Source organism: Pleurodeles waltl, chromosome 3_1 (assembly GCF_031143425.1).
Source record: "Pleurodeles waltl isolate 20211129_DDA chromosome 3_1, aPleWal1.hap1.20221129, whole genome shotgun sequence".
Taxonomy (NCBI): domain Eukaryota; kingdom Metazoa; phylum Chordata; class Amphibia; order Caudata; family Salamandridae; genus Pleurodeles; species Pleurodeles waltl.
Window position 1 is genome coordinate 535,519,438 of NC_090440.1, and position 14,477 is coordinate 535,533,914.

Sequence of the window (14,477 nt, forward strand, 5' to 3'; positions counted from 1 at the left end):
TGAAGCTGCAGGTTGTCGGGAACCCTGATTGGACTGATGGGTCGATTGTCCTCTCTGTGCTTTACGCTGAGGTTGAAAAGATTGTTGGTACTGTTGGTGAGATCTTGTAGGGGACATTGAGGGGTTTGAACCCTCTGCGTTGTGTAGCGGCGTTGGAAAGGTCAGAAGGGCCTTCGTTGTTCCTTAGGTTTGTCAAGAACCACTGCTTTTAATGTGTGCACCTCAGCCTTCATCCTTGCCATTTCATCATCTGCATGGGAGCCGAATATAGTGGAGCCTGAAAATGGCAGATTTATCATCCGTTGCTGAGCATCCTGCTTCAGTGAAGTAAGTCGCAGCCATGAATGTCTCCTTAGTGTCACCCCATGGCAGTATGTATGCGCTGAGTAAAGAAGAATCCGCCGCTGCACTGATGATCTGATTCGAGACCATAGCACCCTCCTTGGCTATCTCTAAGAAATCCTCCCTATGATCTCTTGGGAGATGCTTTGCAAACTGTAATATGGAATCCCATAAGGACCTATCGTATCTGCCCAAAAGGGCTGTTGCGCTTGCAGTTTTCATGGAGGATGCAGCCGAACTGCAGACTTTACGGCCTGTTGAATCTACTCGTTTACTCTCTTTATCCGGGGAAGTGGTGGAAGACGGAGAGGTAGTGTGAGCTTTGCGAGCAGCCAATATCACCACTGAATCAGATGGAGGATCGGAACGCAAACACACAGGATCTTGTTCAGGAGGATGTTACTTTTTCCGCAGTGCAGAGGGTGCAGGTCTTGTTGTAGCCGGCGTGAGGAAGACTTCCATAGCAGTCTCTAAAAGGCCAGGTACCAGATGTAGCAAAGGTCTGGCCGCTATACGTTGTTGGAGAGTCTCATATGACCGACGTAGATGGTGTATTGGCAACCATCGGAATGTTACGTTTTGACGCACCTCAGACCAGCACTTCATGAAAGGTGCTAATATCACAGGCGAGGATCGAGGTGGGGGTGAATCTGATAAAGTAGGAGAGTAGTCTCTGGTAGAATCCAAAGAATCTCTCTGATAACCCCTTGAGCTTGATCTACGTCTAGATCTGTGGTGAGATATTGAGCGTGATGAGTGATGGCCATGTCGTGAACGGTGGCGCGATGTAGAGTGCGGTCTTGCGGGGACACTAATGGGCACTTGAGGCACTAGAAGTAGTGCAGGTGCCGGTAAAACCTGATCCGTAGGTCGCAGTGTCTGTGACTGAGGAGAAGCTGGTGGTAAATCTGGTGGAGGAGAGGCATGAGGAGATGAGCGAGTAGAAGGTGACATGGGAAGCAGCACTACATAAGTAGAATGCTCTGAGGAAGAATACATTCTTCTCCGTTTGTGTTTCCTCGACGTCTATGCTCTCCTCGACAATCTTCCTCTACTTCTCGTCGTCGACGTTGTGCGGGACCTCGACGTCGAAACATGACGTCTACGTTTTCTTCTCGACATCGATTCCAACTACGCCGATCTGCTCCTCAACGTCGTGGAGTCTTCGACGTCGTGCGGTGCCTTGACGTCGAACGGCGACGCTTGTACAACGTCGAGCCAGACTTCGACGGCGAGCATGTCGGCGCCGTACCTCCTCTCGATCGAAAGCATTTTCTACCTGAAGAATGCCTCTCAGACCTTCCACGTCCACTGGAGGCTGAGGTATGAGCTCTGGTGGAAGACTGACCTTCCCCTCGTTCAGAAGTCCGACTGGTTTCCTGGCGTCCTCTCTCTGCTCTCCCTTGAAGGCGAATCTTCTCTGTCACGCAGGGTGCGCCTAGAAAATGTCTTGCAGATGTTACAGGAGGCAGGTATGTGTGAAGATGCCAGACAAATGATGCAGACCTTGTGAGGGCCTGTTTTGGCTTTTTTTTTTCTGCCACACTTTGGACATTCGTCGAATAAAGAAGGTATTTTTGTGTAAAAATTGTCTCAATTATGGTCAGAAAAATTGATACTCCAAGAGAGAAAGTCAAAAGACGTTGAGTAAAGTTGTTTTTTCTCAAAGCTTTTCTCTATTTTTGAAGAAAATAACCTAAATAGGTCGAGCTCAATGCTCCAGGGTCCTGTCAGCAGGAGCCGGAAAAAAGAACTGAGGTAACTGCCTCTCTCTAGGCATGATGGGATACTGGAGGACTGGCTGCTCTTAAAGGCATAGTCTCCTTTTTCTTCATTACTAATGGCAGCCTATGGGCTACACTGCTCTGCACTCCTGCATAGGGGTTTTCTAATATAAAAAAGGTTTGTGAAGGAATTTTTCAGAAAAAAATATTCATTTGTTCAGGCATTTAAATGCATTTATCTCAAAAACAAGCTGGATGAAGAAGTTTGAACACTGTAGCCTTTGCTATAGGCTGCATAAGAACATTCTTAAGTGACTTGGCAGGCCTTTCTGAAGTAAGGCGAACATGGACACTTAAGAAGTTATATTGGAAAAAGTGCTCCGGGGTCCCCGTGGGCGGGGAATATTCAACGCTTATGACTATCATGGAAATCCCCTACAAGAGAAGTTACGGTTTCCTGCCAGAAATGCCACTAGAGGAGTCACCTGTGTATCTTCCAGAGCAGTTTCCCCTATAGGACGCCCTCAAGAAGGTCTTGGTTGCTGCCTATGAAAAGCAGATCTGGGAATGGGGGACTGCAGAGCACCCAAAGACGTTGCTATATATGTGTCTGCCTTGACTAACTGGAACATCTAATCAACCTGCAGGCTGAACAGATGCTGGCCATCAAAATGGATATTCATTAGGTGCTGCTTCACACCTCAGATCTGAACCCTGATACCCAAAGCCAAAAGCTGCCTGATGGAGAAACTAAGGGCTAGAAGTACACAGCCCTTTTGCATTCGCATAAAGTTCGATTTGCAGAATCGAGCTGTTTGCGACCACAAAAAGGCCTTTTGGTATGTAAGAAATACAAACGGTGATTCAGTAAGAAGTTACTGCTTTGCAATTTGAGTTTTCAACTAAATTCCGAATAGGTATTTGGAAGGGCCAAGTTTAAGGCGTTCCTTTCAAAAACAGAATTGTAAAAATAGGTATTAAAGAACTAATGTTTTGTGACTCAAATCCTGTTGCAAAAAACTAATATTGTCAACTGTGTAGAGATACCCCATTTGCAAAACAAAATCTATTTTTCCTTCAAGGAAAACAGGTTTCAGTTTATAGTGGGTTGCAATTTGTCACCTACCTCATTAATATTCGTGAGATAGCTCAAATTGTGACCCCCTACAAATAAGCATTTTGGGAACTGACTTACAAGTACCAATAGGTTGGTTATATGAGTGCAGCTCTTGCTACATGTTGGAAGCAATCACTTTCTAGCTACAGGTTCCATTGGTTCACTCTAGGTGATCACTGGGCAATTCTCGGATGCCCTGCTCCAGAAGGCCGAACATTTGCTTTGTTGGAGAAATCTAAAGCAACAAGTGCTGCTTATCCATTTTCACCAATCTTTCTAAGAAGGAAAGGGGAAATCCTGATTTATTTTCAATACAAAAATTAAATCTTACCTTTTTAAGTAAATTATTACTCCCACTTGAGTTGTCTACCTACTCACTTCCATGCAGCTTCACTGTGTGAAGAGCTGCCACTGGTCTTTGCTGTCTACATAAAAGTGCGACCACTGAATCATACTTTCAAAGTTCACTATAAATTACAATACTGCTCTGAAATATGTTAAGCTTACAGAAGGAATCATGGATTGAAAAGCATTTCCAGTACTATACCCTTATTGCCCATGTATAAATCGGTACCTCTGTAAACCTTAAATAATTACTCATTGTACTGGGTTTATGTTCCCGTAAGAAAGTGGATTATTTGGTGTGGGTGACTGCCCGCCTCAAGAATCAATGACACTAACTTGTCAGGGTGATCACAAAGTCAGTAAATAAACCTGACCTCAATTTTGTGGTAGCTATGGCATCCATCAGACAGATTTAACTTAACCAAAACAATTATAAATTGAAAACACCAAATAAAAATCCTATACCAAATCAGAAATAGAGTAAAATATAATAAACAAAATGACACCAAAACCAACAAAGATATAAGTAGGGAAAACAGAAATATGACATTATTAAAGTTAAGTAAAATAGCACCAAAAATCACTATGCACCAATGACAGTCTATGGTAGTGGTAGACCAGGACCCAGGACTTGCTGCGATTTCAGGTTGACTGCAATAGAGCACTGGTCAGATACACCAAAGAGATTGATCAAGGTCAAAGATTCCTCACCCTCCCACCCCCTTTTTTCTTTAAAGGAAAAGTGAGTGTGCAAAGTGCAATTCGCACCAGATGTAGATAAGCTACTGTTGTCTCAGTACAGAGAGGGATGCTGGGGCTTGGCCACAGGAAGCAGCTCTCCTGGAGATTAGATCACTCCGGTGTTGAAACAGTGATACATAGGCCCTAATTACAAGTGTGGCGGTCTGAGGACCGCCACAATTGTAGCAGTGGTTATACTGCCACCAGGCCAGCAGTGAAGACCATTGTATTAGGAGTGTGGCAGTTTGGAACGCCGCTAATAGCACCAGTGCGGTCAGACTGCCAATGGTATTTCGAGTTGGCACACTGCCAGGCTTTTCTTGGTGGCCGCACTGCCACGAAAACCCTGGCAGTAATGCACACGGCGACAGGAATCCCCAATCCTGTCGCCGGCACATGCACCCCCACCCGTCACACACTTGCAAACACACACTCCATCCACTCCCTTGCAAACAGCCCCTGTCCACTCCCTTGCAAACAGCCCCCGTCCACTCCAGCCCCCGTCCACTCCCTTGCAAACAGCCCCCGTCCACTCCCTTGCAAACAGCCCCCGTCCACTCCCTTGCAAACAGCCCCCGTCCACTCCCTTGCAAACAGACCCCGTCCACACCCTTCCAAACAGCCCCCGTCCACACCCTTCCAAACAGCCCCCGTCCACACCCTTCCAAACAGCCCCCGTCCACACCCTTCCAAACAGCCCCCCCACCTGTCCACACACTTGCAAATACACCCACCCGTCCACACACTTGCAAATACACCCACCCGTCCACACACTTGCAAACATCCCCCCACCCGACCGCATGCATACAAACATCCCCACTCATGCTCACACACTCATACAATTAGAGCAACACTATGCAACTTCTCCCATGTAAAGTGTAAAAACAGAGATGGACTTATAGAAGGTAGAGTTGCAGTCTGTTGCCAGAAATTAGACCAAAACAATGTGCCTGGCAAAACAGAAAATACTTTAGGAAGCTGGTAATAAGACGCAAACTCCTTGCCAAGATAGGGAGTAATGAGAGGGAGAGTATGGCAATCAGGGAGCCGAAGGCTACAAATGGGGGAGTAGTGACAAACAGTCAGGGAATAGCGGAAGAATTTGCAACCTAGTTAGAGACATTTATGATGTCCAGACACGCCTCAGAGAAATAGATATTTGAATTTATAGAAGACTGTCCCTTGAGAAGACTGGTGCAGCAACAAACTCAAACAAAAACTCAGGACTAATATTACAGTCGATGAAGTGGTTTTTAGCGATGGGTCAGATGCAATCAGGCAAGGCATCAAGACTGAAGGGGTTCCAGACTAAGTTGTTTTGCAGGCTACCCAGGTGGATGGCAACACCATTACATGCAGCCTTTGTGGCAGTGTTTAAGGCGGGTAGGCTGTCAGTGGATATAAAGTTTGCAATGGTCATGCTTATTTCTAAATCTGGCAAGCCCGGAGACGAGTGTGCATTGTACCAACCGATTTCGCTGTAAAACACAGATATTAAGGTTGTGGCCAAAGTTCTGGCTAATCAGCTGAAAGAAGTAGTGTTCGATTTGATACACCTAGACCAGAACGTGTTCATGTCTGGTCATTTGAACAGATTTGATTTAAGACAAGACTGCAATTATCTGGAAGTAGCAGAGGCCTTACTTGATGGACGGGTGATAGCCTTGCTTGATGCAAATAAGGCCTTCAACTGTGTCTTGGCCATACCTTTTTGGGGCTCTATGCAAAAAGGGATTTGGGCTGAACTTTTTCAGATGGGTCAAGCTACTCTACGATAGGTCAACAGTCATTGAGAAAGTAAACAGTCACACCTCCCGGATGTTTAGAATACAGACCCATCAGGGATGCCCTCTCTTGCCAATGAAGCTCGTGTTGGCTATAGAGGCATTGGCGGAGTGGGTCTGAATAGATGCACAGATCAGGGGCTGGATGGGTGGCAATTGATGGGATGAATGGATATCCTTAAAATGAGATGATATTTTGTTATATTTGTCTGACACCGTCCTGACACTAGCCTGTCTGAAGGATATATTCTGCGTCTTCAGTAGTTACTCCGGCTTCACTAGCAATTGGGATAAGTCCTTACTGTTCCCGATACGAGATTGGGAGCTATAGGAACCATTAGCACTGCCCTTGAGAGTGTAGACAAAAAGCTTTAAATACCTCGTAATTTGGATCACTAGGACTAATTTGAGATGAACCTAAGTCCCATGCTAAAATGGCTGGAGATTGATATAAAACACTGGCAGTCACTTCTGCTTTTGCTATTGGGGCAGGTGGCGCTATTAAAGATGGTAGCCCTCCCCAGACTATTATATATTCTCCAGAACAGCCCTTACAAAATACTGGACGCCCTGTTTACTAGACGAGATGCACTGGTGAAGATGCTGCTATGGCAGGAGGGTACCCCTTGCCATGAGAGTTCTACAAAGGTCCAAATTTGATGGAGGCATTGACTTGCCATGCATCGGAAAATACTACGGGCAGCCCAAGTGAGTGTAGTTCATGACTGGGCATGCATGGAGTGGGATGACCCAGCATACAGACAGGACAGGTTGAGTACAGGGGATAGCATTTTCCTACATAGCCTATACGGTGGTAGATAGCTACCTGGGGCATGCCCAGCCACCATGACGGTAGTGGATGTCTGAAAGAGATTGACCAGGGAATTGGGATGGAAAGACAGACTGATTCAAAAACACCATTATGGGACGGCACCCGCCTGTGCTCTGTGGCATCCCTATGCGGTATTCAGGGACAACTTTGACCTCCCTACACTAGCAGATGTGTGGGACACGAGTGGGCTAGTACCATCTGCCTTTTTAAGAAAAGAATATAGCTTGCCAGAGTTTGTGGTTTAGATATGGGCAACTGAGCCATGCCCTCTGAGGAGTAAACACAAGAAGATGCCCCACTAGAAAGGAGATTACTGGATGGGCGCATAGATGATAACCTAATCACGCTGACATACAGCACAGTCATACGCAACCCCCAACCCCCTCTGTTACACTTGCTTGGTAGATGGGAGCAGGACCTCAGGGAGCTTGACAAGGAGGAATGGGTGGATGCGCTGGGTTTCCCAGCGGACATGGCTACCAAGGCTATCTTTTGCCTTATATAGATTATAATCCTACAAAGGAGATAATATACGCACACACTGCTCCATAAGATGGGGAGAGTGAAGGATGTGCATTACCTTCACGGCTGGACTGGAGGGCACATTCTTCCAAACACTGTGGAGTTGTCCCGGCCTACATGTCTTCTGGGTGGCTTGACAAAATCTCTTGACGAGGCAACGGATCAGTCACTGGAGCTACATCCTCAATTAGTGCTCCTGGGACTAACTAATGTGTCCCAGTATCAGAAGATACCAGTGAACCTGGGATGTATGGTAGAGAGGTGTGATGTTGCACACAGGTAGGGCTCTGTGACTTCCCCACACATACAAGACTGAGAGGTGGGGATGGAACACTAAGTTGATGGAACGAGCGGTTTATAAGTGATGAGGCTGCTTGAAGAAATTTGGGACAATTTGGGATAACTGGGGAGTGGGAACAGATGAAGAACACACAGGTGAATCAGACACACCCACCTGAGACATGGGGAATGATGAGCTACATGAGACTTCTGTTTTGGAACTGGATTGCGGTCAATGTGGGACATGATGGTGGTCAGGGAATTGGGTTGGTAAAGTGACTACTCAGCAATTATGCTGTAATGTATTAAACAATAACATTTCAACATTTTACCTTTTGGCTAAAAAGTTTTATGAGCTCAAAATCCTCCATCGGAGCAAACTTGAAGGAAGGTGCATCGAAAATCAGACATCTTTTTCGTAAGGTCTCCCTCGCAGCTCCGGAAGTCAAAAAATGTTTCAAGGCTCAACTTTTCAGGGGTTCTAGAGCAGCTCCTCTGGGTCACTTCTAAGGCTCCCAAAAGCTGAAGGATAGCACTAAGAGGCCAGGCCTCCCTTCAGCAGAGGGCATCTGCAATGTCCAGACCGGGTCCAGTTTGTACTGGTCAACTGGTCATATCAGGAAAAAGGCCTGTTGCAGCATGTTGTGTCCTTATAGCCACGCTAGAGGTCAGCTAACTAACTCTTGAAGTCCATTTTGTCGACCTGGGTACAAAAGGAAGCAGGCCCAATCCTTAAGGGCTCTTCTCAGATCATAGGCAGCAGGTCCTGTCCTCTTCTGACCTTCAGAAAGGTGCAGAAAGTGTTCTGAAAGGGTGCCACATTTATGGCTGCTGCCAGCTGGTGGGTGGGGGTGACTCCTGGCTCCTCTCTAACCAATGGGGCTAAAGTATCCAGGGGGCAATACCACCCACGTTTGCAGCAATTCCTGTTTGCCCTACTGTAAACAACTCACAGTGCAGCTTACTTCTACAATTCAAGATGGAGAAACCCTTTCTCCCCTGTCCACAGCTCTTGTGTTTACTCAGATGCGGGGAGGAAAATGAGCAGTCCCTTCCCCTACGTCCCCTCTAAAACATTGCTGGGATAGCGCCCATGAAAAGGTACTGAAGTCCCCAGGTGATATTTAACTTACTTCTAAGGCATGGGTACATTTCCTAAACTGTATTATAAGGCGTTAAAAGCAAGTAACTTAGTTAATTAGGGGTAGGCCAATTTTCATAAAGGGGAAGCACACGCACTTTCGTCCTGTTTAGCAGGGGTAACAGTGTGCAAAGGTTTCAGTCCAGCAAAATAGGGCCCCAATAGACAGGAAAAACCTGGTTTTTTTTTTGGGGGGGGGGGAATTTGCATTTTGGTGCGACGCTTCAGGCCACCCTTATGACTACGAGCACAACAAATATATAGTGGTAGAACAAAAAAGTGATCTGGAAATTATATTGTAATATTTATGCAACTCCCCTATTTAAACCATACACATAAAAAAGCAGCACATATTTAGAAGTATAAACCCACCAAGTGTTTCAGAATGCTCCATTCCTCCAGTATCAATTGTTTAGGAGACACCTAAAATAGACTAGGGATAGATGCCAACAAATTATAGAGAGAGATTCTCAGATGATTTAACAATGTGCACTAAAGTCTCCTCTCACCACCTTAAACCGAGTTAACCTAATCATCCTAATGTGCAATATGTCATGCCTTCCCTCTGCCATTTAAAAACATTTTTTTTTAAATTTAATTTAAGGACCTATACAGTACACAGAGGCCTGGTGATGCCCAAGACAACCACTGATTTGCATTGCAGTACATTTGTTTTTTTAATGACATACCTGATTCTCCCCAGATAAGAATGGAAAGAAGTCTAAACCTGTGAAAAAACAAAAAGAAAACTCAATTAATATTTATAAGCAGGGATCCCATGGGGAACATAAGGAAAACAGAGAGACCTGACATGTGTAGTAACGTGGTGTAGTACGCTTAACAGAACACAGTCTGAAGCTGCCTGAAGGCAGAAAGATAAAAAAGGCCTACCAATTGAAAACTTCATTTTACATAGACTTGGTTGTTTGCAATAACCTTTGTGAATTTATTTCTATACCTGCATAAAGTACTACTAGCAGAGAAGCATCATTGCCCAGTAACAGTTACTTTAATTGGACTGGTGTAGTGGCTTGCTTTGAGGCTTGGAATTTGCCTCTGGTTCTGAAATATTGTCCTCTATACGACCCTCTAAAGCCTCCTCTTTGATATTGTGTCTGTTGTCCATGCTTTCACTGGGAGGTAGAAGGTTCAGAAGGTTGTGGCTTAAATCCTCCTCTGAATTGGGGCCTGCGAAAGGAGCCTCTATATGGTGTGGTATATAATGCTCCCATTGCCTTTGCAGTATCTGAGTCCTTTCGCAAAGGAATTGAATAACGTGTTGGATGACAACACCGATGGATTGGAGGTTTCCCGAACAGAAAAATGGTCTAATACGGCCCGAACCGAGGCTTGGTGAAAACACGACCAGACCCGACCGCGGAAGAAATCTGATGATGGGTCAATGCCCATGAGCATTACCAGCAAGAGGGTGAGTCACTATATATGGTGACAAGACTTTTCAAACAAAAACAACTTGCAAACATCCGGACCCAACACTAGATGATGGATCTAAAGCCACACATGCCATCAAACACAATGTTCCCCTAGGAATCATTCAATTATTAATTCGTATATGGCCGAAGTCTACAACCACAGGAAGGGAAATCAACACAAATGATGATAAATGCTCTGTATTCAAATATAAAAGAAGAGTCATAAGAGTAATCAAAGTAGTCATAAGAAATATATGAATTAACAAATGAATGATTCCTAGGTGAACATTGTTTCATATGTGGTTTATTACTCTTGTTTTTAGGAATACTGGGTGTCCCATTATTTTGATGTTTTATTCCAATGTAGAAGCTGATCGCTCTTGGGTTCCAAGCGATCGAGTCTTGCCTCCTCTGCCTCCAAGGGGTGAGGCAGAGCACAGAACATCAGCAGAGTGATGGTCTGACCTATGCAAAACTGCGTCATAACTTTTGGTAAGAAGGATGCTTGCGTAAGGAGAACCAGTCCGTCAGGAAAGAAGTTTGAGTATAGTGGGTTAACACAGAACTTGAAGCTCACTCACTCGCAGCACCTAGGTAATTGACTACGAGAAACAAGGGACTGCTGTGAAGCAGCTCAAAGGGCGTGAACATCAGATATGTGAGGCCCAAGTTAAGGTCCTGTAAGGAAATGCCTTCCTTGACATGGTTACCCCCTGACTTTCTGTCTTTTGTTGATGCCAGTTATGATTGAAAGTGTGCTGGGACCCTGCCAACCAGGCCCCAGCACCAGTGTTCTTTCCCTAAACTGTACCTTTGTTCCCACAATTAGCACAGCCCTGGCACACAGATAAGTCCCTTGTAGATGGTACCCCTGGTATCAATAGCCCTTTTGCCAGGGAAGGTCTCTAAGGGCTGCAGCATGTCTTATGCCACCCTGAAGACCCCTCACACAGCACATGCCCACTGCCTCACAGCTTGTGTGTGCTGGTGGGGCGACAATGACAGTCGACATGGCACTCCCCTCACACTGCCTGTGGCATAGATAAGTCACCCCTCTAGCAGACCTTACAGCCTTAAGGCAGGGTGCACTATACCACAGGTGAGGGCATAAGTGCATGACCACTATGCCCCTACAGTGTCTGAGCAAAACCTTAGACATTATAAGTGCAGGGTAGTCATAAAGAGTATATGGTCTGGGAGTTTGTCAAACACGAACTCCACAGTTCATGGCTACACTGAAATCTGTGAAGTTTGGTATCAAACTTCTCAGCACAATAAATGCACACTGATGCCAGTGTGGGATTTATTCTATAATACACCCAGAGGGCATCTTAAAGATGCCCCCTGAATACCAGTCCGACTCCTAGTGCTAGGCTGACCAGTTTCTGCTAGCCTGCCACAACCAGACGAGTTACTGGCCACATGGGGTGAGTGCCTTTGTCACTCTGGCCAGGAACAAAGCCTGTACTGGTTGGAGCTGCTTCTCACTCCCCCCTGCTGGAACTCTAACACCTGGTGGTGAGCAACAAAGGCTCATGCCTCTTGTTACAGCATCACAGATAGTGGAGATGCCCGCCCCTCCGGCCACTGCCCCCACTTTTGGCGGCAAGGCTGGAGAAGCTAATGAGGAAAACAAGGAGCCACCCACCAGTCAGGACAGCCCCTAAGGTGCCCTGAGCTGAGGTGACTCCTGCCTTTAGAAATCCTCCATCTAGAGATTGGAGGATTCCCCCAATAGGAATAGGGATGTGCTCCCCTCCCCACAGAGAGGAGGCACAAAGAGGGTGTAGCCACCCCCCAGGACACTTGCTATTGGCTACTGCCCCCCCAGACCTAAACCCCACCCTAAATTTAGTATTTCGGGGCGGCCCTGTACCCAGGAAATCAGATTCCTGCAACCTACAATAAGGACTGCTGACCTGAAAGCCCCACAGAGACAAAGTAGACGACAACTGACTTGGCCCCAGCCCTACCGGCCGGTCTCCAGACTCAAAGAACCTGCACAGCGACGCATCCGACAGGGACCTGCGACCTCTGAGGATTCAGAGGACTGCCCTGAACCCGAAGGACCAAGAAACTCCAGAGAACAGTGGCACTGTTCAAAAACTACAACAACTTGGCAACTTTAAAGAAACTTTCAAAGAACTCTCTTCCTGCCGGAAGTGTGAGACTTCACACACAGCACCTGACTCCCCTGGCTCAAGCTCCAGAGAACTAACACCGGAGAGAGGACTCCCAGGCAACTACGACGACATGAGTAACCTGAGTCGACCCCCCCCCGGTGCCCCCACAGCGACACATGTAGAGAGGATCCAGAGGCTCCCCCTGACCGCGACTGCTTGGTAACAAGGAACCCGATGCCTGGACAAAGCACTGCACTCTCAGCACCGAGAGGAACCACCTTTCAGTGCAGGAGTGACCAGCAGGCGGGCCTCTTCCTAGCCCAGTTGGTGGCTGCCCCAAGAAGCCCACCTGTGCCCTGCCTGCATTGCCTGAACCCCGGGTCCTTCCATTGCTTTCAATGGCAAACCCGACGCCTACTTTGCACACTGCACCCGGCCACCACTGTGCCGCTGAGGGTGTGATTTGTGTGCCTGTTTGTGTCCCTCCCAGTGTTCTACAAAACCCCCCTGGTCTGCTCCCAGAGGACACAGGTACTTACCTGCTAGCAGACTGGAACCGGAAAACCCTGTTCTCCATAGGCACCTATGTGTTTTGGGCCCTCTTTTGACCTTTGCACCTGACCGGCCCTGTGTTGCTGGTGCAGTGACTTTGGGGTTGCCTACGCCCAGGAGACTGATTGTGTAAGTGCTTTACTTACCTGACAAACCTAACCAAACTTACCCCCCCTCAGGAACTGTTGATTTTTGCACTGTATCCACTTTTAAAATAGCTAACCATTTTAATTAAAACTGTGTGTACTACTCCTTTGAATCAAAGTTCTATACTTACCTGTGTGAAGTGCCTTGCATTTTATGTACTTACCTCAAATCTTTAATCTTGTGGTTCTAAAATAAAGAAAATATATTTTACTATATAAAAACTATTGGCCTGGAGTCAAGTATTTAAGTGTGTGTTCCTCATTTATTGCCTGTGTGTGTACAACAAATGCTTAACACTACCCTCTGATAAGCCTACTGCTTGACCATACTACCACAAAATATAGCATTAGTATTATCTAATTTTGCCACTATCAACCTCTAAGGGGAACCCTTGGACTCTGTGCACGCTATCTCTCACTTTGAGATAGTATATACAGAGCCAACTTCCTACAGGTCCCACTTAGGTATGGCAAAAGGAGAGGGAAGAAACAAGTTTTGGAGACCTTTAACAAACAAAATGTATCACAACTGGTGACAAATAGTGAGGGCTTGTCTGGCAATTTGTAAAAAGGCCAAAAGCCTTGCTGGGCAAAGGACAAAACAGACAACAGTGTGTCAGATAACTTGGCTTGGAGGGGGTAAATCTGGTGTGCGCTGCACCAAACCAAAAATTTGTCCTAACACAAGACATATACAGTTTTTGTCGAGGGACGCCTGTCTGCCAAGATGACATCAACCACCTCCGAAGGAAGGTCAGACGTAATCAGCTGTTGCTCCTCAATCTCCATGCACGAAGATGGAGTTTATAAACGCATGAGTGCAGAACCCTGCTCTGTTGCTTCAACAGCAGCTCCTCACGGGCAGCCTGTTGGAGAATAGATGCTCAAGCCGAGGAGTTCTTGATACCATACTCTGCGTGTCCAATTCAGGGCCAGTAGGATGACTTGGGCCCGGTCATTGCTGACCATCTTCAGAACTCTGTGTAGGGTTGGCACTGGCAGGAAGGCATAGAAGAGTCCAGAATTCCAAGTGAGGTCGAAATACTTCCCCTAGGGAAAGGTAACTTGAAAACTCCAACACGCACAACTGCTGGCATTGTGAGTTCTCAACAGTGGCAATCAGACTGTGCCAAGGTTCTCCCTATTCATGGAACAAACCCAGCACCATCTCTGGTTGCAACTGCCATTCAGGATCCACGAGGCATCAACAGCTGGACTCATCCACCCAGGCATTCAAAAATCCACCAGGAAGATCCATTGATAGTCCAGCCATTTCCTGAAGTGTAGCACCTCCTGACACAGAGTCCAGTACCTCACATCACCCTGCTTGTTGCAATACCACATGGAGGTGTGTGGTCCAAGCACCTGCACCAGCTCCCTTTCAAAGCCAAGGGGA

General features: G+C 46.5%; 1 protein-coding gene across 2 annotated transcripts in view; it reads right to left on the reverse strand.

The window, feature by feature from the left end:
• Window positions 1–14,477, reverse strand: part of PIAS1 (protein inhibitor of activated STAT 1) — a 446,958-nt gene that overhangs the window by 35,099 nt on the left and 397,382 nt on the right. For both annotated transcript variants that reach the window (XM_069222860.1, XM_069222859.1), the window contains exon 13: window positions 9,517–9,554. In XM_069222860.1, coding sequence (XP_069078961.1) covers window positions 9,517–9,554 — 38 coding nt within the window. The remainder of the gene's footprint in view (window positions 1–9,516; window positions 9,555–14,477) is intronic.